The sequence below is a fragment of the Jaculus jaculus genome, chromosome 17, assembly GCF_020740685.1.
Source record: "Jaculus jaculus isolate mJacJac1 chromosome 17, mJacJac1.mat.Y.cur, whole genome shotgun sequence".
Taxonomy (NCBI): domain Eukaryota; kingdom Metazoa; phylum Chordata; class Mammalia; order Rodentia; family Dipodidae; genus Jaculus; species Jaculus jaculus.
This window is the reverse complement of record NC_059118.1, coordinates 16,045,502-16,071,432: the sequence shown is the minus strand read 5'-3', so window position 1 is coordinate 16,071,432 and position 25,931 is coordinate 16,045,502. Positions and strand designations below refer to the sequence as shown.

General features: G+C 46.7%; 1 protein-coding gene across 8 annotated transcripts in view; it reads left to right on the top strand.

Moving 5' to 3' along the window:
- Kif9 (kinesin family member 9) overlaps positions 1-25,931 on the top strand; it is an 82,151-nt gene that overhangs the window by 37,352 nt on the left and 18,868 nt on the right. For all 8 annotated transcript variants that reach the window (XM_045136384.1, XM_045136383.1, XM_045136389.1 and 5 more), the window contains 7 exons: positions 3,094-3,177; positions 3,268-3,360; positions 4,722-4,869; positions 7,029-7,093; positions 15,668-15,745; positions 25,023-25,091; positions 25,565-25,669. In XM_045136384.1, the coding sequence (XP_044992319.1) occupies positions 3,094-3,177; positions 3,268-3,360; positions 4,722-4,869; positions 7,029-7,093; positions 15,668-15,745; positions 25,023-25,091; positions 25,565-25,669 (642 nt within the window). The remainder of the gene's footprint in view (positions 1-3,093; positions 3,178-3,267; positions 3,361-4,721; positions 4,870-7,028; positions 7,094-15,667; positions 15,746-25,022; positions 25,092-25,564; positions 25,670-25,931) is intronic.

Genomic DNA, 25,931 nt, shown 5'->3' with positions numbered 1-25,931 from the left:
ATTCATGAGGCAGAGGTAGGATTGCCATGAGTTTGAGGCCACCCTGAGACTACATGGTGAATTCCAGGTCAGCCTGGGCTAGAGTGAGACCCTACCTCAAAAAAAAAAAAAAACCAGGAAAATTAATTAATTAAAACAATTAATTTTAGGGCTGGAGAAATGGTTTAGCCATTAAGGCATTTGCCTGCAGAACCAAGGGACCCAGGTTTTGTTTCCCCAGGATCCATGTAAGCCAGATGCACAAAGGGCACATGCATCTGGAATTCGTTTGTAGAAGCTACAGGCCCTGGTGTGCCCATTCTCTCTCTGTCTTCTCTCTGCTTGCAAATAAATAAGTAAAAATTTAAAAAAAGTTTAAAAATTAATTTAAAAATTAAAATTAAAAGTATAAAATGGAGCTGGGTGTGGTGGCACATGCCTTTAATCCCAGCATTAGGGAGGCAGAGGTAGGAGGATCACTATGAGTTTAGGGCCACCCTGAGACTACGTAGTGAATTCTAGGTCAGCCTGGGCCAGAGTGAATGAGACCCTACCTCAAAAAATAAAATAAAATAACAGCTGGGCATGGTGGCACACACCTTTAATCCCAGCATTTGGGAGACAGAGGTAGGAGGATCGCCATGAGTTCAAGGCCGCCCTGTGACTACGTAGTGAATTCTAGGTCAGCCTGGACCAGAGTGAGACCCTACCTCAAAAAAAAAAAAAAAGTATAAAATGGACTAGAGACATGGATCAGTGGTTAAGGCACTTGCTTGTGAAGCCTAACAGCCTAGGTTTGATTCCCCATAGGAGGGTCACTGAGTTTGAGGCCAGTCTGGGCATACAGAGTGAGTGCCAGGTCAGTCTGGGCTAGAGTGAGACCCTGGCTTAAAAAAAAAAAAGTACAAAACATGGGGAATTAGAGAGATGGCTCAGCTGTTAAAGATGATTGCTGCAAAACCTGAAGGCCTGGGTTTGGTTCCCCAGTATGCAAATAAAGCCAGATGCGTAAAGTGGCTCATGCAACTGGAATTTGCAGCTTCAGGAAGCCCTGGTGCACCCATTCTGAACTCTCTGTGTGTCTGTCTCTCTCTCGCTCTCTCTCAAAATAATAATAATAATAAATAAATAGATAAAATATATAAATATATATGTCTCACTCTAGCCCAGGCTGATCTGGAACTTACTCTGTAGCCCCAGATTGGCCTGCACCTCATAGTGATCTTAGTACCTTAGCCTCCTGAATGCTAGGACTAAAGGCGTGCACCACCACTCCTGGCCTAGAAATGTTTTATTTTCGTGTGTGTGTGTGGTGTGTGTGTGTGTGTGTGTGTCTATACTGTTCCAGATTTATGTGAGTGGCAGGGGATTTCAACCCAGGCCAGCAGGCTTTGTGAACAAGTGCCTTTGATCACTGAGCCATCTCCTCAATCCCCCTAACAATATATGTGTGTGTGTGTGTGTGTGTGTGTGTGTGTGTGTATGTGTATATGTGTATATGTGTGTATATGTATATATATATATATATATATATATATATATATATATAATTTTTGGTTTTTCAAGGTAGGGTTTCACTGTAGCCCAGGCTGACCTGGAATTTACTCTGTATTCTCAGGGTGGCCTCGAACTCATGGAGATCCTCCTACTTCTGCCTCCCACATGCTGGGATTAAAGGCATGTGCCACCATGCCCGGCTAATAAAAATATTTTTAAATTATTTTTTAACTTGGAATTAGGGACCTAAGCTCATTTGTGTCTTTTAAAAACACATTTTATTTATTTATTTATTTACGAGAGAGAATGGGCACGCCAGAGCTTCTGGGCACTGCAAATGAACTCCAGATGCGTGTGCCTCCTTGTGTATCTGCCTTACATGGGTCCTGGGGAAATGAACCAAGGTCCTTTGACATTGCAGGCAATCGCCTTAACCGCTAAGCCAGCCCTCATTTTTGTTTTTTTGGCCCTGTGTGTGTACCCTTGTGGCACCTCATATACCAGCCCACCATATGGATCAAGAACCCTCAGTGGTCGGTGGCTGGAGTGGAACATGAGATGCTCCTGCTCCATGTCTCTTGTACGTGATCTTGTTTGGAGCTGTAGTGGCGCTCTCTCTCTCTCTCTCTTTCTCTCTCTCTCTCTCTCTCTCTCTCTTTTGTTTTGTTTTTCAAGGTAAGGTTTCACTGTACCCCAGGCTGACCTGGAATTCACTATGTAGTCTTAAGGTGGCCTCGAACTCACAGTGATCCTCCAACCTCTGCCTCCTGAGTGATGGGATTAAACACGTGTGCCAACAGCCTGGTTTGTAGTCTCTTTTTACTAATTCTGGACTTGCTGGACTCAGACAGTTCTCAAGTCTCCACTGTCTTGGTTCCAGGCTAAAATGGCCATGTCCAGCTCCTTTACATGCTATCAGAAGATTTGAACTCTGGAAGTCTCAGGCCCCCTCAGGCCTTCATGTTTGCACAGGAAGAGCTCTTAACTGCTAGGCCAGGTCTTCAGGCCTCATGTCTTTTTTGTTTTTGTTTTTGTTTTTGTTTTTGTTTTTCAAGGTAGGGTCTCACTCTAGCCCAGGCTGACCTGGAATTCATGATGTAGTCTCAGGGTGTCCTTGAACTCATGGCAATCCTCCTACCTCTACCTCCCGAGTGCTGGGATTAAAGGCGTGTGCCACCACACCGGCTTGTTTTTTTTATTTTATTTTTATTTTTGTATTTATTTGAGAGAGAGAATGGCAGCACCAGGACCTCTAGCCACTGCAAATGAACTCTAGACACATGCGCCATCTTGTGCATCTGGCTTTATGTGAGTCTTGGGGAATCAAACTTGGGTCGTTAGGCTTTGCAGGCAAATGCCTTAACAACTGAGCCATCTCTCCAGCCCCTCAAATCTGTTTTTTAAAGCTCCGAAGCCTTAGGTTGTTACTGTTCACAAAGGCAAAGGACCCAGGTTCAGTTCCCCAGGACCCATGTAAGCCAGATGCACAAGGTGACACATGTGTCTGGAATTCCTTCTCAGAAATAAATAAAGATAAAATGTACTTTTAAAAAGGAATGACTTCGATGCTTTGTTATTTTAATTTTTAAAATTATATACATTTCCTTTCCTGTTCAGGGAGAGACCAACAGGATCATTGCCGCCCACACAATGAACAAAAACTCATCTAGGTCACACTGCATCTTCACTATCTACATGGAGGTAGGTGCAAGCTCTTTGATCATTCTGAGGACACTGCCCAGTCAGAAGCTCTTCCCCATATAGTCTAAATTCTGCTTGGATGTTTTATAGGCCCATTCCCGGACCTTATCAGATGAAAAGTACATCACCTCCAAAATTAACTTGGTGGATCTGGCAGGCTCAGAAAGGCTGGGGAAGACAGGGGTAAGTGAGGGAAGCAGGGACAGTTAACAGGTCATGGCCCCCGGGTGTGACATTGTGCTTGTGCGTGTGTGTGCTGTCTGCCATTGGTATTTGAGAACAGCTTGGTGAAGCTAGGTGAAGTGGAGCGTGTGGGCTTGCTGGAGGCCAGAGGTACCAGAGGTGGGGTAGCAGCTACAGAGGGGCAGTGTTTGCTCCACAGGATTTTTCTAATCGTTAAACAAGGGATGGAGAGATGGCTCAGCACTAAAGGCACTTGCTTGTAAAACCTGACAGCCAGGGTTCAAGTCCCCAGTACCCACATAGATGCACAAATGGGCTCATGCATCTGGAGTTTGTTTGTAGTGGCCAAAGGCCCTGGCACACCAATTCTCTTTCTCTCTCAAATAATAGGAGAATTACTAAATATATATACATTAAATGAGATGGTTATTCCTAAATTCTTAGGAAGATAATATTCAGTATGTGGTATGCACTGCTTCCCTGTGTATGAATATAGAAGTATTCACATGAATATTTGTACAAGTATTTAACTTCAAATGTATATTAACATGATTATATTAACACAAGTAGTCTAAGAGTATGTGAGTAGTTGCATGTGCAGTTGTAGTTATTGCTATTCATTTGTGTTCATGTGACCGTTCACATAGTTGCACAAGTGTCTACAAAGTATTCCATGTGCATTTGTATCACGGTGAATCTTCAAGTATTCCTACGAATATTCACATCACTATTCATACTTACATGAGCATTCACATGAATGTTTCTATCACTTTTTTTTTTAATTTTTTTTGTTCATTTTTTATTCATTTGAGAGCGACAGACAGAGAGAGAAAGACAGATGGAGGGAAAGAGAGAGAGAATGGGCATGCCAGGGCTTCCAGCCTCTGCAAACGAACTCCAGACGCGTGCGCCCCCTTTGTGCATCTGGCTAACGTGGGACCTGGGGAACCAAGCCTCGAACCGGGGTCCTTAGGCTTCACAGGCAAGCGCTTAACCACTAAGCCATCTCTCCAGCCCATTTCTATCACTTTTACTATCATTGTTTTTTTGTTTTTTTCAAGGTAGGGTCTCGCTGTAGCCCAGGCTGACTTGGAATTTACTCAATAGTCTCAAGATGGCCTTGAACCCATGGCAATCCTCCTACCTCTGTCTCCCGAGTACTGGGATTAAAGGCATGCACCACCACGGCCGGCTTTACTATCAGCATTTTTATTAGCACAAGATGAAGTAAAGATCCAGTGAGGGAAGGATGCTCTGGTCTGAGTCCACTTGTATCATCTTTGCAAACCAGGCCTGGTAGCCATTCTTAGTGGGGCAAACACCGCACTGTGTTCAGAGTGGAACTGACCTTTTGTTTGCAGTCCGAAGGGCGAGTCCTGAAGGAAGCCACCTATATCAACAAGTCGCTGTCATTCCTGGAACAGGCCATCATTGCCCTTGGAGACCAGAAGCGAGACCACATACCTTTCCGACAGTGTAAACTCACCCATGCCTTGAAAGATTCCTTAGGTGAGCATATGGTTGGTGTCCAGGGAGGAGAAACTGTCCTAGGGAAGGCCAGGTCTGGCACATCTTGTCACTAGGTATTAGAGAATTGCTCTCTTCCTGGAACATGGAATTCCCTTGCAGCTCTTTAACATGAAATAAATCAGACACTAGACAAGCCATCTTTGCACATTGCTGTTCACGCCTGAGAGTTGTTTTTTTTTTTTTTTTCATTTTTTGAGGGGGGTTTCAGTCTGGCTCAGGCTGACCTGGAATTCACTATGTAGTCTCAGGGTGGCCTTGAATTTGTGGCAGTCCTCCTACCTCTGCTTCCAAGTGCTGGGATTAAAGGCGTGTGCCACCACAACCGGAAGATTTTTTTTTTTTTAATTTACCCATTTTGAGAAAGTAAGAGAGTGTGTGAGAGAGGCAGATTAGAAAGAAAATTGGCATCCAGCCACTGCAAACAAACTCCAGATGCATCCACCACCATGTGCATCTGGTTTATGTGTACTGGGGAAGTTGAACATGGGTCCTTAGGTTTTGCAGGCAAATGCCTTTTCTCTCCAGCCCAGAATTTGTTTTTAGTATTTTCTTTATTTGAGAGAGAGAGAGAAAGGGAGAGTGGGCATACCAGGGCCTCTAGCTACTGCAGTCAGGCTCCAGATGCATGTGCCACCTTGTCTATCTGGCTTTTGTGGGTACTGGGGATTTGAACCTGGGTTCTTAGCCTTTGCAAGCAAGCTCTTTAACTACTGGTTTTGTTTTTTTCAAGGTAGGGTCTCACTCTAGCCCAGGCTGGCCTCAAACTCATGGTGATCCTCAGTGTCTTCACCCCAAATAGGGCTCAGATGGGAGACCAAAGTAAAATTGTAACAATATCAGTTCAGTAAGTCAATGAGTTTATTGGGGTTGTTTAGAGAGCATAAAGAGGTGTTATTTATAGGTATGTGGGGTTCCCAAAGCAGCCACTTTATTGGGGCTCCCTCTGTCAAGATGACTCGTCGAATGCTCCTCACTCAGCCTCAGGATGCAGGCTTACTTACAGAGCATGGGAACCCCAGAGCAGCTGCACCACTGAGAAGTCTCATCCCACCCTGGATGATGAGCTCTCTGTGGCTTCTTCCAAACGTTCTGTCCAGGAGTATGGAGACCCTAAAGCAGCACTTCAGTGGGGCTCATTGTGGGGATTACCCTCCTTGAGGCTCCTCCCTCGGTCTTGGAGTGAAGGCTTACTTACAGAGCATGACCCAAGACACCACTTTGATGGAGCTCATTGTTCCTTGATCTTTTACCCTCTATATAGACCCATCTCCTGCCGAGGCCACAAGGCCTCATGCTTCATTGTATTCAGCTGCACAGGCACCTACCTGAGATCTCAGGTGGAGGTCTGATTACCTGCCCTATGCTTTTTTTCTGAGGTAGGGTGTCACTCTAGCCGAAACTGACCTAGAAATTACAGTGACCCTCCTACCTCAGCCTCCCAGGCATGGGGATTACAGGCATGCGCCACCACACCTGGCCCTTTTTTCTTTTCTTTTCTTTTTAGAAGCTTATTTGTTTAATATTTTATTTATTTGACAGAGAGAAAGAGAGAGAGAGAATGAATGGGCGCACCAGGGCCTCCAGCCACTGCAAACGACCTCCAGACATGTGTACCTCCTTGTGCATCTGGCTAACATGGGTCCTGGGGAATCGAAACTGGGTCCTTTGGCTTTGCAACACCTTAACCGCTAAGCTATCCCTCCAGCCCTTTTTTTCTTTCATTTATTTTTTATTTATTTATTTATTTTTTTGAGGTAGAGTCTGGCCTTGAACTTGCAACAATCCTCCTACCTCTGCCTCCTGAGTGGTAGGATTAAAGTTGTGCGCCATCACACCCGGCTCTATGTAAGTCAGTTTAGGCTGCTAAAACAAAACATCACAAAGAACACATCTCTTTCTTATTGTCTTATAAGGACAATAATTCCATGTAGAGGCTTCACCTTCATGACCTCATCTACATGTATCTTCCAAAGGTCCCCACTCTAAATAACAGCACAGTGAGGACATAAAGTTTGGGGGTTATGAGTTTTGTGAGGATACGACATTGGGTCTATAACAGAACTCCATAAGCCTCTAACAGAATCTCTTGCCAGAAAATTCACATGATTTGAGGCTTTTCTGTGTCTCTCTTTCTGCAGGAGGAAATTGCAATATGGTTCTTGTGACAAACATCTATGGAGAAGCTGCCCAATTAGAAGAAACGGTACGCAGAGACAGCCAGTGCGGCTGGGTTAGAACTTCTCATGGGTGCCATGGCTGGTTAAGATTGGCTCTGGACTAGCTCAGCTGATGTACTGCTACCCACAGACATTATCAGGGATCTGGGGGATGAATCTGGGCTACAGTTACTGAAGGATCCTAAGCTGGGTCAAGGAAGAAGGCAAGCTGTTGGGGGGAAGGCTTGGCCTGGGGGATTTAGGCAAGGAGGGCAGACTGGGAGCCAGCTTTGTAGGGACAAAGAGCGTGTTTACCAGAGTACTGCTCCTGTGAGTTGGGATTGAGAAGGAAAATTGCTTACTTTTTTTTTTTTTTTTTTTTTGAGGTAGGCTCTCTAGCCCAGGCTAACCTGGAATTTACTATGTAATCTCAGGGTGGCCTTGAACTCATGGCAATCCTCCTACCTCTGCTTCCCAAGTACTGGGATTAAAGACATGAACCACCACTCCCACCTGCAGTACTTGTTTGTTTATTTATTTATTTTTAGAGAGAGAGAGAGAGAATTGGCATGCCAGGGCCTCAGCTCCTCAGCTATTGCAATCAAAATTCAAATGCTTGCACTACCAAGTGGGCATGTGCAACCTTTGCCTCACTTTTGCATCTGGAGAGTCAAACATGGGTCCTTAGGCTTTGTAGGCAAGCGCCTTAGTCACTAAGCCATCTCTTCAGCCTGAGTGCTTGGTATTTTGTTACTTATTTATTTGATAGAGAAAGAGGGAAAGGGGGGGAGAGAGAGAGAGAGAGAGAGAGAGAGAGAGACAATGGGTATGCCAGGGCCTCCAGCCACTGCAAATGAACTCAAGACACATGTGTCCCTTGCACATCTGGCTAACGTGGGTCCTGGGGAATTGAAACTGGGTCCTTTGGCTTTGCGATGCCTTAACTGCTAAGCCATCCTTCTAGCCCCTGAGTACTTGGTGTGTGTGTGTGTGTGTTTATGTATGATAAAGGGGCCAAACCCAAGTCTTTGTGCATACAAGACAAGCATTCTACCATTGAAAGACATCACTAGCCCAGTTATGTATTCCTTATAATCATTCATTTTTGGCCTGGGGAAGACATGAGGCCCTGGGGTCAATCCCTGTCACCACAAAACAGCACAATTCATACAAGTTTGAACATCTTGTGAACACCACAGGTTTTCTAGTCTGTGGTTCTAAGGCCAGTATGCGCAGCAGTGTAACCACCTGCCCGTGAAAGGTGATGGGGGGAGGGGCTTGGCAGAGAGGAGCCAGCACTGCCCTCCCCACACTGGAGAGAGAGGAGACTGGCTCTAAGCAACACAAGAGGCCCAGATAGAGAAGACCTTCAGAGAAGCTAAGGGAAGGTCAGTGAGATTTTTCCTGAACCTGGAATGTGGAATGGTAGGCACTGAGCTGATTAGCATTAAAAAATTGGTAGTTGAAAGCCAGGCATGGTGGCACACACCTTTAATCCCAGCACTTAGGAGGCAGAGGTAGGTGGATTGCCATGAGTTCAAGGCCATCCTGAGACTACACAATGAATCCCAGGTCAGCCTGGGCTAGAGCAAGACCCTACTTCAGAAAAAAAAAAAAAATTGGTAGTTGTGAGGGCTGGAGAGATGGCTCAGTGACTAAGGCATTGCCTGCAAAGCCTAACAACCTGAGTTTGATTCCCTAATATACCTGAGTAAAGCTAGATGCACAAAGTGGTGCATGCATCTGGAGTTCATTTGCAGTAGCTGGAGGACCTGGCACATCTACTCTCTCAATCTCTCTCTCTCCTCTCTCTCTTCTTGCAAATAAATAGATAAGAAGATTGGTAGTTGAGGTTGGGGAGATAGCTCAATTGGTAAAGTGCTTGTCTCTCAAGCATGAGGACCTGAGTTCAAGCGTCAGCATTTACACAAAAGTGCAGGGTATTTTGACATGTGTCTATAATCCCAGAGAGACAGGAGGATCCCTGGGGCTCACTGAACAGCCATCCCAGCCTAGTTGGTGAGTTCAGGCCAATGAGAGACCCTGTCTCAAAAAGGTGAATGATGGGCTAGAGAGATGGCTTAGCAGTTAAGGTTCTAGGATGCAAAGTCACAGAACCCACCCAGGTTTGATTCCCCACGATCCATGTAAGCCAGATGCACAGGGTGGCACATGTATCTGGAGCTCATTTGCAGTTGCTGGAGGCCCTGGCATGCACATTCTCTTTCTTTCTGCCTCTTTCCCTTTCTCAAATAAATAAAAATTATACACACACACACACACACACACACACACATATTTTTAAAGAAAAACCCTAGGTTTCAGAACTCAGGAGGCTGAGATAGGAGGATCACTATGAGTTGGAGGCCAACCTGGAGCTATAGAGTGAGTTCCAGGTCACCCTGCCTTGCAAAGACAAGCAAAAAGTAGTAGTCCTTAAAAAAAAAAAAAAAATAGTAGTCCTGGCAGAAATAATGGTGTGGGCTGGAGAGATGGCTTAGCAGTTAAGCACTTGCCTATAAAGCCTAAGGACCCTAGTTCGAGGCTCAATTCCCCAGGACCCACGTAAGCCAGATGTACAAGATGGCACATGCATCTGGAGTTCATTTATAGTGGCTAGAGGCCCTGGTGCAACTATTCTCTCTCTCCCTCTTTCTCTTTCTCTCTCTCAAATAAATAGAATAAAAATAAAATAAAATAAAACTCGGGGGCTGGAGAGATGGCTTAGCCGTTAAGTGCTTGTCTGTGGAGCCTAAGGACCCCGGTTCGAGGCTCAATTCCCCAGGACCCACGTAAGCCAGATGCACAAGGTGGCGCATGTATCTGGAGTTCGTTTGTAATGGCTGGAGGCCCTGGTGCACCCGTTCTCTCTCTCTCTACCTCTCTCTTTCTCTCTCTCAAATAAATAAAAATAAAACAAAAATAAAAAAAATAATGGTGTGACTGAAGGTAGAAATAAGGGTCTGATGTAATGACACAAGTGATTTCACCCATTTGGCCACCTCTATCTAGGCTGGTGTTCCTTTTTTTATTTTTAAGTACCCTTGTCATAAGGCAGGTTTGGAAAACTGTTGCTAGTCATTTTACTTCTCAAGTGAGGATGTTTGACATAACCTTCAGTTATCTAGAAAATTCATTTAGGTGGAATGAGTAATTTCCAGAAATGCCATGGGCCAGATGTGCCTAAGGGCCTCCTGGCCATGTGCTTTAGGGACCATCCCAACCCTGAGAGAGTGCTCTTGCCATCCACCCAGAGCTCTGGGATTTAGGAGGTCAAGGCTCCTTAGCTGCAGCTGACGTGAGACAGCATCCCCAGAGGAAGACTTCAGGAACCTCTTGGTCGCACCTCATAACAGAGCACAGCTGAACCCCAAGAGGAGCCATAATGATCTTGGCCTCCTGGCTTTCTTGTTAAGAAACATTCCCTCCATCACAGTGAAATCCCTTCCCTCCCCTTATCTCTACCTCTTGAGAGAGCCTCAGCACAGGAAGGAACTCTCCTGATGTCTGCAGACCCAGAACTTGTGCCCATATCACTCAGTGGCTCCACCCAATACTGAGCACACAGACTCAGAGAAGGGGCTGTAGGGGTCTGCAACAGACGCATGCGATGGGCATGGAAGCTAATGCTTCTCTTCTATAAATGTTCTTTTTTATTAATTGTTAATTTTTATTTATTTACTTGAGGGAGAGACAGGGAGAATGGGAGTACCAGGGCCTCCAGCCCCTGCAAATGAATTCCAGACACATGAGCCACCTTGTACATTTGGCTTACATGGGTCCTGGGGGATTGAGCTTGGGTCCTTTGGCCTTGTAGGCAAGCACCTTAACCACTAAGCAATCCCTCCAGCCTTATTTTTTTTTGTTGTTTGTTTTTTTGAGGTAGGGTTTCACTCTAGCTCAGGCTGACCTGGAATTCACTCCGTAGTCTCAGGGTGGCCTCAAACTCACTGTGAATCTCCTACCTCTGCCTCGAAAGTGCTGGGATTAAAGGCATGTGCCACCACGCCCGGCTAAATTTATTTTTTTAATGTTAGAGCTGGTCATAGTGGTGCCCGCCTTTAATCCCAGCACTCAGGGGTCAGAGGTAGGTGGATCGCAGTGAGTTTGAGGCCAGCCTGAGATTACAGAGTGAATTCCAGGTCAGCCTGGGCTACAGCTAAATGCTACCTCAAAAAAAAAAAAAAATACTGGGCTGGAGAGATGGGTTAACAGTTAAGGCACTTGCCTACAAGGCCAAAGGACCCAGGTTCCATTCCCTAGGACCCACGTAAGCCAGATGTACCTGATGGTGCATACATCTGGAGTTCCTTTGCAGTGGCTAGACCTGACCTCCTGGCATGCCCAGCCTCTCCATCGCTCTTTAAAAAAAAAAAAAAAAAAAAAAAAGTTAGATGGAGGGTTAGGCCTTCCTTCTCTCTCTCTCTCTCTCTCTTTTGGGGGGAGAGTTTGAGGTTCCGAGGTAGGGTCTCACTCTAGCCCATACTGACCTGGATTTCATTGTAGTCTCAGGGTGGCTGCTGCAGTCCAGTTCACATTGCTGGTAGAAATCATCCAACCAAGAACAGGGGAAGCTCCATGATAGCAGAGGGAAACAATGGCATGAGCAGAGGGTGTACATTACCCCCTGGCCAACATAAGGTGGACAATAGGAGCAGGAGAGTGTGCCAAACACTGGCATGGGGAAACTGGCTATAACAGCCATAAGCCCACTCCCAACAATACACTCCCTCCAGGAGGCATTGATTACCAAATTCCCATCAGCTGGGAACCTAGCATTCAGAACATCTAAGTTTATGGGGGACACCTGAATCAAACCACCCCTGGCCCCTGGTAACCATACATGATGTAAAATACAATGCATTCAGTCTGACTTTAAAAGTCCCCATAGTTTTTATCAATCCCAATGATATTCATACATCCCCATTTTCCAAGTACTTTTAAGTGAGCCATAATACCAAAAAATCACCTCAAAAAACTCAGAATGGCACAGAATAAATATTCACACTGAAAAAGATGGCATTGGGCATAGCAAAGAAACATTCAATCAATACAAGATTTAAAACAACCAGGGCAAACATCAAACTCTGTAGCTTCAAGTCCAACAACTCTAGCTAGTGATGAATTTCCAAGACCGATAATTCTAACCAGCCACAAAGTCTCTGGCATTCCATTTCTGCCCGTCCAGCTGGGCTACTCACAGTTCTGGAAAACTTCATTGGGGTTGGCAGCTCCTTAACAGCCATCTCGTGGTCCAGGAATCTCCACTGGAAGCCACGATTCATCCTCATGGCCCCATGGGGTCTCCATGCAGGCATCCAGCAAACCTGCTTCAACTGCCCATGGCCATTTCCAAAACACAAGGCCATGTTGCAAACTCAATGCCCCTCTCTTTCCAGCATTTCTTACACTCCACAATACCAGGCAGGATCTCTTGCCATTGCAAATGGACTGCAGATGAACTTGACACTAGCTGACCTGCTCCAGGCCCTTTGCCATAGGTGCCTTTGGGATCACAGATGCTTGCCCCAGTTTACACCCAGTTTTACATGGGTGCTGGGGAATTGAACCCAGGCCAGCAGGCTTTGAAAGCAAATACCTCTAACTACTAAGACATCCCTCCACTCCCTTGCTTTATAATTTTATGCTGAGGACTGAGCCCGGGGTCTTGTACATATTAAGCAGATTCTGTATCACTGACCTGTACCCCATGTAGCTCCGCGCATACACTTTCCCTTCTACGTCACTGACCTGTACCCCGTGTAGCTCCGTGTGCACACTTTCCCTTCTACGTCACTGACCTGTACCCCGTGTAGCTCCGTGTGCACACTTTCCCTTCTACGTCACTGACCTGTACCCCGTGTAGCTCCGTGTGCACACTTTCCCTTCTACGTCACTGACCTGTACCCCGTGTAGCTCCGTGTGCACACTTTCCCTTCTACGTCACTGACCTGTACCCCGTGTAGCTCCGTGTGCACACTTTCCCTTCTGCGTCACTGACCTGTACCCCGTGTAGCTCCGTGTGCACACTTTCCCTTCTGCGTCACTGACCTGTACCCCGTGTAGCTCCGTGTGCACACTTTCCCTTCTGCGTCACTGACCTGTACCCCGTGTAGCTCCGTGTGCACACTTTCCCTACTACGTCACTGACCTGTACCCCGTGTAGCTCCGTGTGCACACTTTCCCTTCTACGTCACTGACCTGTACCCCGTGTAGCTCCGTGTGCACACTTTCCCTTCTACGTCACTGACCTGTACCCCGTGTAGCTCCGTGTGCACACTTTCCCTTCTACGTCACTGACCTGTACCCCGTGTAGCTCCGTGTGCACACTTTCCCTTCTACGTCACTGACCTGTACCCCGTGTAGCTCCGTGTGCACACTTTCCCTTCTACGTCACTGACCTGTACCCCGTGTAGCTCCGCGCATACACTTTCCCTTCTACGTCACTGACCTGTACCCCGTGTAGCTCCGCGTGCACACTTTCCCTTCTACGTCACTGACCTGTACCCCGTGTAGCTCCGTGTGCACACTTTCCCTTCTGCGTCACTGACCTGTACCCCGTGTAGCTCCGTGTGCACACTTTCCCTTCTACGTCACTGACCTGTACCCCGTGTAGCTCCGTGTGCACACTTTCCCTTCTACGTCACTGACCTGTACCCCGTGTAGCTCCGTGTGCACACTTTCCCTTCTACGTCACTGACCTGTACCCCGTGTAGCTCCGTGTGCACACTTTCCCTTCTACGTCACTGACCTGTACCCCGTGTAGCTCCGTGTGCACACTTTCCCTTCTGCGTCACTGACCTGTACCCCGTGTAGCTCCGTGTGCACACTTTCCCTTCTACGTCACTGTCCTGTACCCCGTGTAGCTCCGTGTGCACACTTTCCCTTCTACGTCACTGACCTGTACCCCGTGTAGCTCCGTGTGCACACTTTCCCTTCTACGTCACTGACCTGTACCCCGTGTAGCTCCGTGTGCACACTTTCCCTTCTACGTCACTGACCTGTACCCCGTGTAGCTCCGTGTGCACACTTTCCCTTCTGCGTCACTGACCTGTACCCCGTGTAGCTCCGTGTGCACACTTTCCCTTCTACGTCACTGACCTGTACCCCGTGTAGCTCCGTGTGCACACTTTCCCTTCTACGTCACTGACCTGTACCCCGTGTAGCTCCGTGTGCACACTTTCCCTTCTACGTCACTGACCTGTACCCCGTGTAGCTCCGTGTGCACACTTTCCCTTCTGCGTCACTGACCTGTACCCCGTGTAGCTCCGTGTGCACACTTTCCCTTCTGCGTCACTGACCTGTACCCCGTGTAGCTCCGTGTGCACACTTTCCCTTCTGCGTCACTGACCTGTACCCCGTGTAGCTCCGTGTGCACACTTTCCCTTCTGCGTCACTGACCTGTACCCCGTGTAGCTCCGTGTGCACACTTTCCCTTCTGCGTCACTGACCTGTACCCCGTGTAGCTCCGTGTGCACACTTTCCCTTCTACGTCACTGACCTGTACCCCGTGTAGCTCCGTGTGCACACTTTCCCTTCTACGTCACTGACCTGTACCCCGTGTAGCTCCGTGTGCACACTTTCCCTTCTACGTCACTGACCTGTACCCCGTGTAGCTCCGTGTATACACTTTCCCTTCTACGTCACTGACCTGTACCCCGTGTAGCTCCGTGTGCACACTTTCCCTTCTCCGTCACTGACCTGTACCCCGTGTAGCTCCGTGTGCACACTTTCCCTTCTACGTCACTGACCTGTACCCCGTGTAGCTCCGTGTGCACACTTTCCCTTCTGCGTCACTGACCTGTACCCCGTGTAGCTCCGTGTGCACACTTTCCCTTCTGCGTCACTGACCTGTACCCCGTGTAGCTCCGTGTGCACACTTTCCCTTCTACGTCACTGACCTGTACCCCGTGTAGCTCCGTGTGCACACTTTCCCTTCTACGTCACTGTCCTGTACCCCGTGTAGCTCCGTGTGCACACTTTCCCTTCTACGTCACTGACCTGTACCCCGTGTAGCTCCGTGTGCACACTTTCCCTTCTACGTCACTGACCTGTACCCCGTGTAGCTCCGTGTGCACACTTTCCCTTCTACGTCACTGACCTGTACCCCGTGTAGCTCCGCGCATACACTTTCCCTTCTACGTCACTGACCTGTACCCCGTGTAGCTCCGCGCATACACTTTCCCTTCTACGTCACTGACCTGTACCCCGTGTAGCTCCGCGCATACACTTTCCCTTCTACGTCACTGACCTGTACCCCACGTAGTTCTGTATGTACACTTTCCCCTTGAGGAAATGAAGCAACACAAATTGAGAAGGCAAAAAAAAAAAAAAATCAGAAAATGAAAAAAAGCCTGATGTGGTGGCACATGCCTTTAATCCTAGCATTCTGCGGGCAGAGGTAGGAGGATAGCTGTCAGTTTGAAGCCAGCCTGAGTCAACATAGTGAAATCCATGTCAGCTTCGGCTACAGACAGACTCTACCTCAAAAAACAAAAACAAACAAACAAAAAATTGATAAGGCAGCCTGATGAGCCAGAAGAGGGTATGGCCTCAGAGAAGGCTGGCTGATCTTTTGGGGTCTCATGTGAGTACCCAGTCTTTTTTTTTTTTTTTTCCAGTTGTCCTCACTGCGGTTTGCCAGCAGGATGAAGCTAGTTACTACCGAGCCTGCCATCAATGAAAAGTACGATGCTGAGGTACTAAGGGGCTGGTGGGCTGCTGCCCAACTGTGGGAAAGATGTATAGGGGTTTGCCATCTGGTGATTTGCTACCACATGGGTATCTTTGGTGAACGCAGGAAAGGAAAACAGACTTGTGTAACTTCTGTCTTCATTAAAGATATCCATGGAAGCCGGGCATGCACCACCACAGTGTTTTATTTTTAAATTTTTAAATATTTTATTTTTGTTCATTTATTTCAGAGAGAGAGAGAGAAAGAGGGGGAGAGAGAATGGGTGCACCAGGACCTCCAGCCACTGCAAACAAACTCCAGACACATGTGCCACCTTGTGCATCTGGCTAACGTGGGTTCTGGGGAATTGAACCTGGGTCCTTAGGCTTTGCAGTCAAGCACCTTAACTACTAAGGCATCTCTCCAGTCCCCCCAAATATTCACCTCTCCCCCAAAAAAGATACCCATGGAGCTCTTTCTATTCTGGATAAGGCTAAAGGCCTCAGAATTCCTGGACACCCTGCCAGATTGCCACAGGAGTGAACGGGCTTGCTCAGTTTACAGTTCAGTTCACATGTGGGGTTGTAGGAAATCTGGACAGTCTGAGATTTCCTGAGAATTGTTTCAGTGCTGAACCAGTGTGCACCTTCTCTCCGAATCACCTGTCTCACTATAGAATCTCTTTCCTCCCCACAAGTAAAGCTGACAAATCAGAGGGGACACTTGGCATCACCACTGACAGGGAAATGTAAGCTGAAACATCACAGCCTCTGACGAGCAAAACAATTAGGAACTTTTTCTTGCGGTGCAAAATGAGGAGACTGTAGTGAAATGGGAACTCACTCATTTCTGGCTGACTGTACTTCATAATTTGGGGGAGTATTTGGCAACATTTGCCTTCCAGTCAAGATGCTTACACAGGGCTGGAGAGATTGCTCAGCAGTTAGGGCACTTACTAGTGAAGCCTAAGAACCTGTGTTCGATCTCTGTCCAGATTCCACGTAAGTCAGATGCACAAAACTGAGGCAAGCACAAGGTCACATATACATTCTAGGCAACACAGCATCTGGAGTTGGACTTCAGTGGCTGAGGCCCTGGTGCACCAATTCTCACTTTAAAAAAAATGAGGACTGGAGAGATTGCTTAATGGTTATGACACTTGCCTGCAAAGCCTAACAACCTGGGTTCAATTCCCAGGACCAAGTAAGACAGATACACAGAATGGCACATGCATCTGGAGTTTATTTGCAGTGACTAGAGACCCTAATATGCCCATTCTTTCTCTCTCTACATCTCTTTTTACAAATAAATAAAATATTTAAAAAATGAAAATGCTGCTCAGTTGTAGAGCTCTTATCTAGCATACAAAAGGCTCTGGATTCAATTCTCAGCAGTATAAAAAGAAACGAAATCAGAGGGCTGAAGAGATGGCTTAGAGGTTAAGCGCTTGCCTGTGAAGCCTAAGGACCCCGGTTCGAGGCTTGGTTCCCGAGGTCCCACATTAGCCAGATGCACAAGGGGCGCACGCGTCTGGAGTTCGTTTACAGAGGCTGGAAGCCCTGGCGCGCCCATTCTCTCTCTTTCCCTCTATCTGTCTTTCTCTCTGTGCCTATCCCTCTCAAATAAATAAATAAATAAAAATTTAAAAAATGAAAATGCTGCTCAGTTGTAGAGCTCTTATCTAGCATACAAAAGGCTCTGGATTCAATTCTCAGCACTATAAAAAAGAAATGAAATCAGAGGGCTGGAGAGATGGCTCAGTGGTTAAGGCACTTACCTATAATACCTAACAACTCAGGTTTAATTCCGTAGTACCCACATAAAGCCAGATGCACAAAGTGTTACATGCATCTGGAGTTCATGGTGACTAGAGGCCCTAGCATGCCCTTATTCATTCTCTCTTTCTGTGTCTCTCTGTGTCTCTCTGTTTGCAAATAAATAAACTCAAAACCTTAGGCTGGGGCTGGAGAGATGGCTTAGCAGTTAAGGCATTTGCTTGCAAAGCCAAAGTATCTCAGTTTGATTCCTGAGGACCCACGTAAGCTAGATGCATAAGGTGACACATGTGTCTGGAGTTCATTTGCAGTAGCTGGAGGCCCTGGCACGCCCATTCTCTTCCTCTCTTTCTCTCTCAAATAAAAACTAAAAAAATAAAAAGAAAGAAAAAAACTTTAGGCTGGGGAAATGGCTTAGCAGTTAAGGTGTTTGCCTGCGAAACCTAAGGACCCTGGTTCAATTCCCCAGGACCCACGTAATACAGATGTACAAGGGTGGGGGTGTATGTGTCTGGAGTTTGTTTGCAGTGACTGGAGGCCCTGGCATGTCCATTCTCTCTGCCTCTTCCTCTCTCAAATAAATAAAATATTTTTTAAAAATAAAGCTGGGCTTGGTGGTACACTCAGGAGGCAGAGGTAGGAGGATTACCATGAGTTCCAGGTCACTCTGAGACTACATAGTGAATTCCAGGTCAGCCTGGGCTAGAGTGAGACCCGACCCCCAAAAACCAGGAAAAAGAAAAAACAAGCTAAAGACCATGCTAGACATGTCTTGGAAGTCAAACAGGAGGATCACTGCAAGTTTGAGGTTAGCCTGATTTATATAGACAGAGTTTCAAATCAACCTGGGCTACATAGGGAGGTCCAGACTCAAAATAAAACCAACCAAAAACATTTAGGTATCTGAGTCACTGGATTAATGCCTTAATTGCCACAGAGCCCCCATGATGGCAAGGGTCTTTTGGCCCTTGCTACATAAGGGCACAGCTGCAGGAGGGGCTCGGTGCTCATGTGGTCTGGATGGATGAGGCCTGTGGTCCTATGTGGACTGGACACAGCTTTGGTCACTAATCCCAGGATCCAAGTGTCAGAGGCTCCCTCTCGTGGCAATTTTATGAAAAGTGATGTTGCTAGTAAGGGCCCAGCATGTCTCTTATGGAAGACATTCAAAAATCAAATATAGCCGGGTGTGGTGGTGCACGTCTTTAATCCCAGCGCTCTAGAGGCAGAGGTAGGAGAATTGCTTTGAGTTTGAGGCCACCCTGAAGCTACAAAGTGAATTCCAGGTCAGCCTGGACAGGAATGAGACACAACCTCAAAAAATATATATAAATGACTGAGTGAATTCTTTTTCTTACAATGTATCACTTGTGTATTTCCCTAAATAGATGAAATATTTTCTATGTGCCAGGTACCTTATTTCCTGACACAGGGCCTCATGTAAACCAGGCCAGTTTGTAGTCAAGGATGATGACTTTGAGCTTACTTGCTTGCTTTCTTAAAAAGTTATTTGCAAGCAGAGTTAAAGAGAAGTGACAGACGGAGAGAATAGGCACACTAGGGCCTTCAGCCACTGCAAACAAACTCCAGATGCGTGGACCACTTTGTACATCTTACTTTATGTGGGAACTGGAGAATTGAACTGTAATGTTTTGGGGGTATCAGGGACCTCCGTGGCCAACAAATCCCTGGAAGGTAACCCATCCTGGCACTGAAAAGTTTCTAGTAACAATCTATGGCTTTTGGAGGGGGATGGACCCTTCTGTCTGCTGAGTCATTAAGCTTTGCTAGCAAGCATCTTAACTGCTAAGCCATCTCTCCAGCCCCAACTTAGAGCTTCTGTCCTCCTGCCTACATTTCCCAAGTGCTGGGATGTACTGTAGGTCCCCCACTCCTGGCTTTTTTGTGTGTCCATTGTGCTGGGTCTTGAACCCAGGACTCACACATGGTAGGCAAGTGTTCTACCCCTTAGCTGAACCCTAGCTCAAAGAGAGTTCATGCATGAATGGACTACTAGGAGGTGGTAGGACCTAGTTAGAGGAAGTAAATCATAAATGTTGTGCATTTGCCCTTTGGACCCCCCTTCGATCCCTCTGTGCTTTCTGGCCACCATAAGGTGAACAGCTTTGCTCTAGCCTCATTTTGGGTCCATATCAATAGGGCCAAGAGACCATGGACTAAAACCTTAAAGAGTATGAGCCAAAATCAATCTATAAATCTTTCTTTTTTTTCTCACTGTAGTCTTTTTTTTTTAAAGTAGGGTCTTCTTGCTCTAGCTCAGGCTGACATAAACTCACTATGTAGTCTCAGGTTGGCCTTGAGGTCACAGCAGTCCTCTTGCCTTGGCCTCCTGAGTACTGGGATTAGAGATATACACCATCATGCCTGGTCCTTTTTTTTTTTTTTTTTTTTTTTATTTATTTGAGAGCGACAGACACAGAGAGAAAGACAGATAGAGAGGGAGAGAGAGAATGGGCGCGCCAGGGGCTCCAGCCTCTGTAAACGAACTCTAGACGCATGCGCCCCCTTGTGCATCTGGCTAACGTGGGACCTGGGGAACCGAGCCTCGAACCGGGGTCCTTAGGCTTCACAGGCAAGCGCTTAACCACTAAGCCATCTCTCCAGCCCATGCCTGGTCCTTTTTTCATGTTTTTTATTTATTTTATTTTATTTTTTGGTTTTTCAAGGTAGGGCTTCACTCTGGCCCAGGCTGACCTGGAATTTACTATGTAGTCTCACAGTGGCTTCGAACTTTGCAATACTCCTACCTCTGCCTCCCGAGTGCTGGGATTAAAGGTGTGCGCCACCATGCCCGCCTTTTTTTTTTTTTTTTTTTTTTTTTTTATTTGCGAGCAGAGATAGATACAGAGAAGAGAGACAGATAGAGAATGGGCATGCCAGGGCCTCTAGCCATTGAAAACAAACTCTAGACACATGTGCCCCTTGTATCTGGCTTACATGGGTCCTGGGAATCAAACATAGGTCCTTTGGCTTTCCAGGCAAATGCCTTAACTAAGCCATCTCCCCAGCCCTATATCTATATCTATATCTATCTATATTTATATATAAAATTTTTTTTTTGAGGTAGAGTTTCACTCTAGTCCAGGATGACCTGGAATTCACTGTATACTCTCAGGGTGGCCTTGAACTCATGGCCATCCTCCTACCTCCGCCTCCACAGTTCTAGGATTAAAGACGTGAGCTGCCATGCCTGGCTCTTTTTTTTTTTTTTAAGGTAGGGACTCACTCTAGGTCAGGCTTACCTGGAATTCACTATGTAGTCTCAGGGTGGCCTCAACTCAAGGTGATCCTCCTACTTCTGCTTCCTAAATTCTGGGATTAAAGGTGTGTGTCACCATGCCTTGCAGTTTTGGATGTTTTGTTTTTCAAGGTAGGGTCTCACTCTAGTCTAGGTTGACCTGTGATGTTTTGGGGGTATCAGGGACCTCCGTGGCCAACAAATCCCTGGAAGGTAACCCATCCCTAGCACTGAAAAGTTTCTAGTAACAATTTATGGCTTTTGGAGGGGGAAGGACCCTTCTGTCTGCTGTGTAGCTCCATCACCAATAAGTTTCTGTATGGCTTATTCATAACATCTTAAATTTTTTTTAAATTATTTATTTATTTATTTATTTGAGAGCGACAGACACAGAGAGAAAGACAGATAGAGGGAGAGAGAGAGAATGGGCGCGCCAGGGCTTCCAGCCTCTGCAAACGAACTCCAGACGCTTGTGCCCCCTTGTGCATCTGGCTAACGTGGGACCTGGGGAACCGAGCCTCGAACCGGGGTCCTTAGGCTTCACAGGCAAGCGCTTAACCGCTAAGCCATCTCTTCAGCCCACATCTTAAATTTTAATTAACCCTTCTCCCACCCTTTCTTTACTCAGTCTCTTCTTCTGACCTCACTTAAACCATTCCACCCTGAGTAATCTATTCATCTACTTTCATTTATACAATACCATTTCCTGAAGTCCTCCCCTCTCCTCCCTTCCTTATAGCCCCTTTCTAGCTTACTGGCCTCTGCTACCCGATTTTTACTCCAATTCATATATAAGTCTAAACATTTGTAAGCTAGGATCCACATATGAGGGAGAACATTTGCATTTGGCTTTCTGGGCATGGGTTACCTCACTAAGTATAATCCTTTCCAGATCCATCCATTTTCCTGCAAATTTCATGATTTCATTTTTCTTTTTTGGTTTTCTGAGGTAGGGTCTCGCTATATAGCTCAGGCTGACCTGGAATTTACTATATAGTCTCAGGGTGGCCTCGAACTCATGGCAGTCCTACTATCTCTGCCTCCCAAGTGCTGGGATTAATGGCATGCATCACCATGCCCAACCCAATTTCATTTTTCTTTACTGCTGAATAGAGCTCCATTGTATAAATGTACCATATCTTCATTATCCATTCATGAGTTGAGGGCCATCTAGGCTGGTTCCATTTCAGGATCTATTCAGCAGCAATAAACATGGTTGAACAAGCATCTCTATAGTAGTGAGAAGAGTCCTTAAGATACATGCCCACGAATGGTATAGCTGGGTCATATGGTAAATCTGTTTTTATCTGTCCCAGGGGCAACCTCCACACTGATTTCCACAATGCCTTGGACCAGTTTACATTCCCACCAACAGTGTAGAAGGGTTCCTGTTTTTCCACATCCTTGCCAGCATTTATTGTCATTTGTTTTCTTTTTTAATTTAATTTATTTGTTTAAAAGAAAGAGGCAGAGAGAGAATGGGCATGCCAGGGCCTCTAGCTGCTTCAAATTAACTCCAGATGCACGTGTCACTTTGTGTATCTGGCTTATGTGGGTACTGGGGAATTGAACCTGGGTCCTTTGGATTTGCAAGCAAGTGCTTTAACTGCTAAGCCATCTTTCTAGCCCCATTTGTTTTCTTAATGATAGACATTCTAACAGGAGTGAGATGGAATCTCAAAGTAGTTTTAATTTGCATTTCCCTGATGGCTAAAGATGTAGGCCACTTTTAAGAGGTTTATATGCTCTCTGTATTTCTTCTTTTGAGAACTTTCTATTTAGTCCCATAGCCCATCTTTTAATTAAAATATTTTATTTTTGTTTATGTATTTGACAGAGAAAGAGAGAGAGAGAGAGAATAGGCATGCCAGGGCTTCCAGCCACTGCAAGTGAACTCCAGACACTTGTGCCTCCTTGTGCATCTGGCTTACGTGGGTCCTGGGGAATCAAACCTGGGTCCTTTGGCTTTGCAGACAAATGCCTTAACTGCTAAGCCATTCTTCCAGCCCCTCATAGCCCATTTTTAATTGGGTTGTTTGATTTATTATTATTTAGGTTTTTTGAGTTCTTTGTATGTTGTGGATATTAATGCTCTGTCAGATGTACAGCTGGCAACAATAATCTTTCGTTAAGTGAATTTGCTGAGGCTCCACCCCTCCCCTCGCCCCCTGAGGTAGGGTTTCACTCTTTGCTGAGGTATTTTGTCACAGCAATAAAAAAAAGTGAGACGGGCTGGAGAGATGGCTTAGCGGTTAAGTGCTTGCCTGTGAAGCTAAGGACCCCGGTTCAAGGCTCGGTTCCCCAGGTCCCATGTTCGCCAGATGCACGAGGGGGCGCACGCGTCTGGAGTTCGTTTGCAGGGGCTGGAAGCCCTGGCATGCCCATTCTCTCTCTCCCACTATCTGTCTTTCTCTCTATGTCTGTCGCTCTCAAATAAATAAATAAATAATGAACCAAAAAAAAAAAAAGTGAGTCACACAAGGACAAGTCTTTACCACATATGGGCTTTGGGGGAAATTTAAAATCCAAACCACAGGAGCAGAACATGGTTTTATACATTCTTCCCCCCCCCCCCCAAGGTAGGGTCTCGCTCTAACCCAGGCTGACCTGGAATTCACTATGTAGTCTCAGGATGGCCTCAAACTCACAGCAATCCTCCTACCTCTGTCTCTCCAGAGCTGGGATTAAAGATGTGTGCCACCATGCCTGGCTGGTTATACATTCCTAATCCCAGTACTCAGGAAGTAGAAGTAGGAGACTCAGGAGTTCAAGGCCATCTTTAGCTACTTAACAAGTTTGAGGCTGGCTTGGGCTACCTGTCTGAAAAATAAAAATGGAGCCGGGCGTGGTGGTGCACACCTTTGATCCCAGCACTCGGGAGGCAGAGGTAGGAGGATTGCCATGAGTTTGCAACCACCCTGAGACTACACAGTGAATTCCAGGTCAGCCTGGGCCAAATTGAGATCCTACCTCGAAAAACTAAAAAAAAGAAAAGAAAGGAAAAGAAAAAAGAAAAACCTCCAGATGATAGCACTTACTGTCATCTTGCAGGAGAAGATAAGTAATAATAAACACACAATCAATGAGTAAGTTCTAGTTCGAGAGCTGAGTGGCCGAATCCCTGCTTAACATGAACAAGACCCTAAGTTTGAGCCCTAACCCTCCAAAGTTTATTTAACTTTTTAAATTTTGCAAGTGTGTGTGTGTGTGTGTGTGTGTGTGTGTGTGTGTGTCAGGGTCTCTTGCCACTACTGAGTATACCAGATACATGCACCACTTTCATGCATCCAGCTTTATGTGGATGGTAGGGAATCAAGCCCAGGATATCAGGTTTTACAACTGCTGAACCATCTCCCCAATTCCCGCCCCCCTCAAGTTTTTATTTATTTATTTTGGATGTCTAATGTCACAACACACTTTTGGAGATCAGAGGACAACTTGCAGGCCAGTCTTTGCTCCTTTCTTTTGTATTTTAAAATTTATTATTACTTAATTTATTTGAGAGAGATACAGAGGGAGGATGGGTGTGCCAGGGCCTATAGCCATTGCAAACGAACTCCAGAAACGTGCCACTTTGTGCATCTGGCTTACGTGGGTCTTGGGGAATCGAAGCTGGTCCTTTGGTTTTGCAGGCAAACGCCTTAACAGCTAAGCCATCTCTCCAACCCTCTCCTTATTTTTCTGTTGTTTTAAAAAATATTTTTAGCTGGGCATGGTGGCATATCCCTTTTAATCCCAGCACTTGGGAGGCAGAAGTAGGGGGATCGCTGTGAGTTCGAGGCCGCCGTGAGACTACATAATGAATTCCAGGTCAGCTTGAGCTAGAGTGAGACCCTACCTTGAAAACAAAATTATTTATTTGCAAGCAGAGAGATTGTAGAGAGACAGACAGAATGGGCACACCAGTGCCACTAACCACTCCAAACAGACTCCAGGTGCATGTGCCACTTTGTGCATCTGGCTTTACATAGGTGCTAGGGAATCAAACTCAGGTTGTTAGGCTCTGAAGTGGCTCCATAGCCTGTGCTCCCTCTGTTCTCGCTCCCCCTGGAAGAGACAAAGGCCTTACAACCGCGAACCTTACACTGTAAGCTCAGGCCAGCTGGGAAGTCACCAGCAGGGAGGGAATGGCCTGAGTGTACAGCCTGTGGATTACCAGGAGTGACAACAACGTCTGCACCTAGGATAAGGAACTGAGCACTTAACCTGAAGGAGAAGGCTGGCTTCTCTGATGTCCCCTTCCCCCACTTCCTCTGTGTCTCTGGCAGCGAATGGTCAAGAACCTTGAGAAGGAGCTGGTACTACTCAAGCAGGAACTGGCCATCCATGATAGCCTGGTGAGGGGCTGGAGGCAGGGGAGGTGCTGGTGGGGCAATACTAGAAGACCTGGGCCCTGGGCAGATGGCATGATGGGCTAAGGTCAGGGAAGGTACCATGGACTAGGGGGCAGGGGCAGGGAGCACAAGGTGGCTTGTAGGAAGGTTCTTCTAGAGGCTAACTTGAAGGTCCTCAAGGTGGAGGCATCATCCCCCCACTTTGTGGTGTGCTGAGCCGTTTGGTCTGGAGCAGCAGGCCTCATGTCCAGAGGCCTTTCTTCCTCCCCCCATCCTATTTTCCTTCTCTCTCAGGCTCACACACCTAGCCTGTACGCCAGACCCTCCCTGCCAGGACTAGATACTGAATCAGCCAGTTTAGGCAGCCGGGGTATGAGCCCAAGATCCCTGGGTTGGTTCTTGACAAGGCCCCTGCTGCTCCCGCATGGGCTCAGATCCTTGTTGCTTATCTACCACGTTATTCGTCTTTCTTTAAGTCCAACCGTACCCTTGTGACCTATGACCCCATGGATGAAACCCAGATTGCTGAGATCAATTCCCAAGTGCGGAGGTACCTGGATGGAACGCTGGATGAGATTGACGTAAGAAGCCCTGCTTTACCACCACTGTGCTCAGTTAGCCTGGGCCTCCCTGTCCTGGGCGCTTCCAGTGTGTGCTCTGCCAGCCTCAGAGCCTGACATGGGGTGGGTACAGTGGGTGGTGAGTGGTACTGGACCCCTGGCATCAAGGGTCTTCAGCTCTCCATGGTCTCAGCTCCCATGTTTAGGGCTACAAGTCCATGGGGCTGCACACATGGCTGGTGCCTGGGACACACACACTAGATAGAGATGGTCTGTCTTAAAG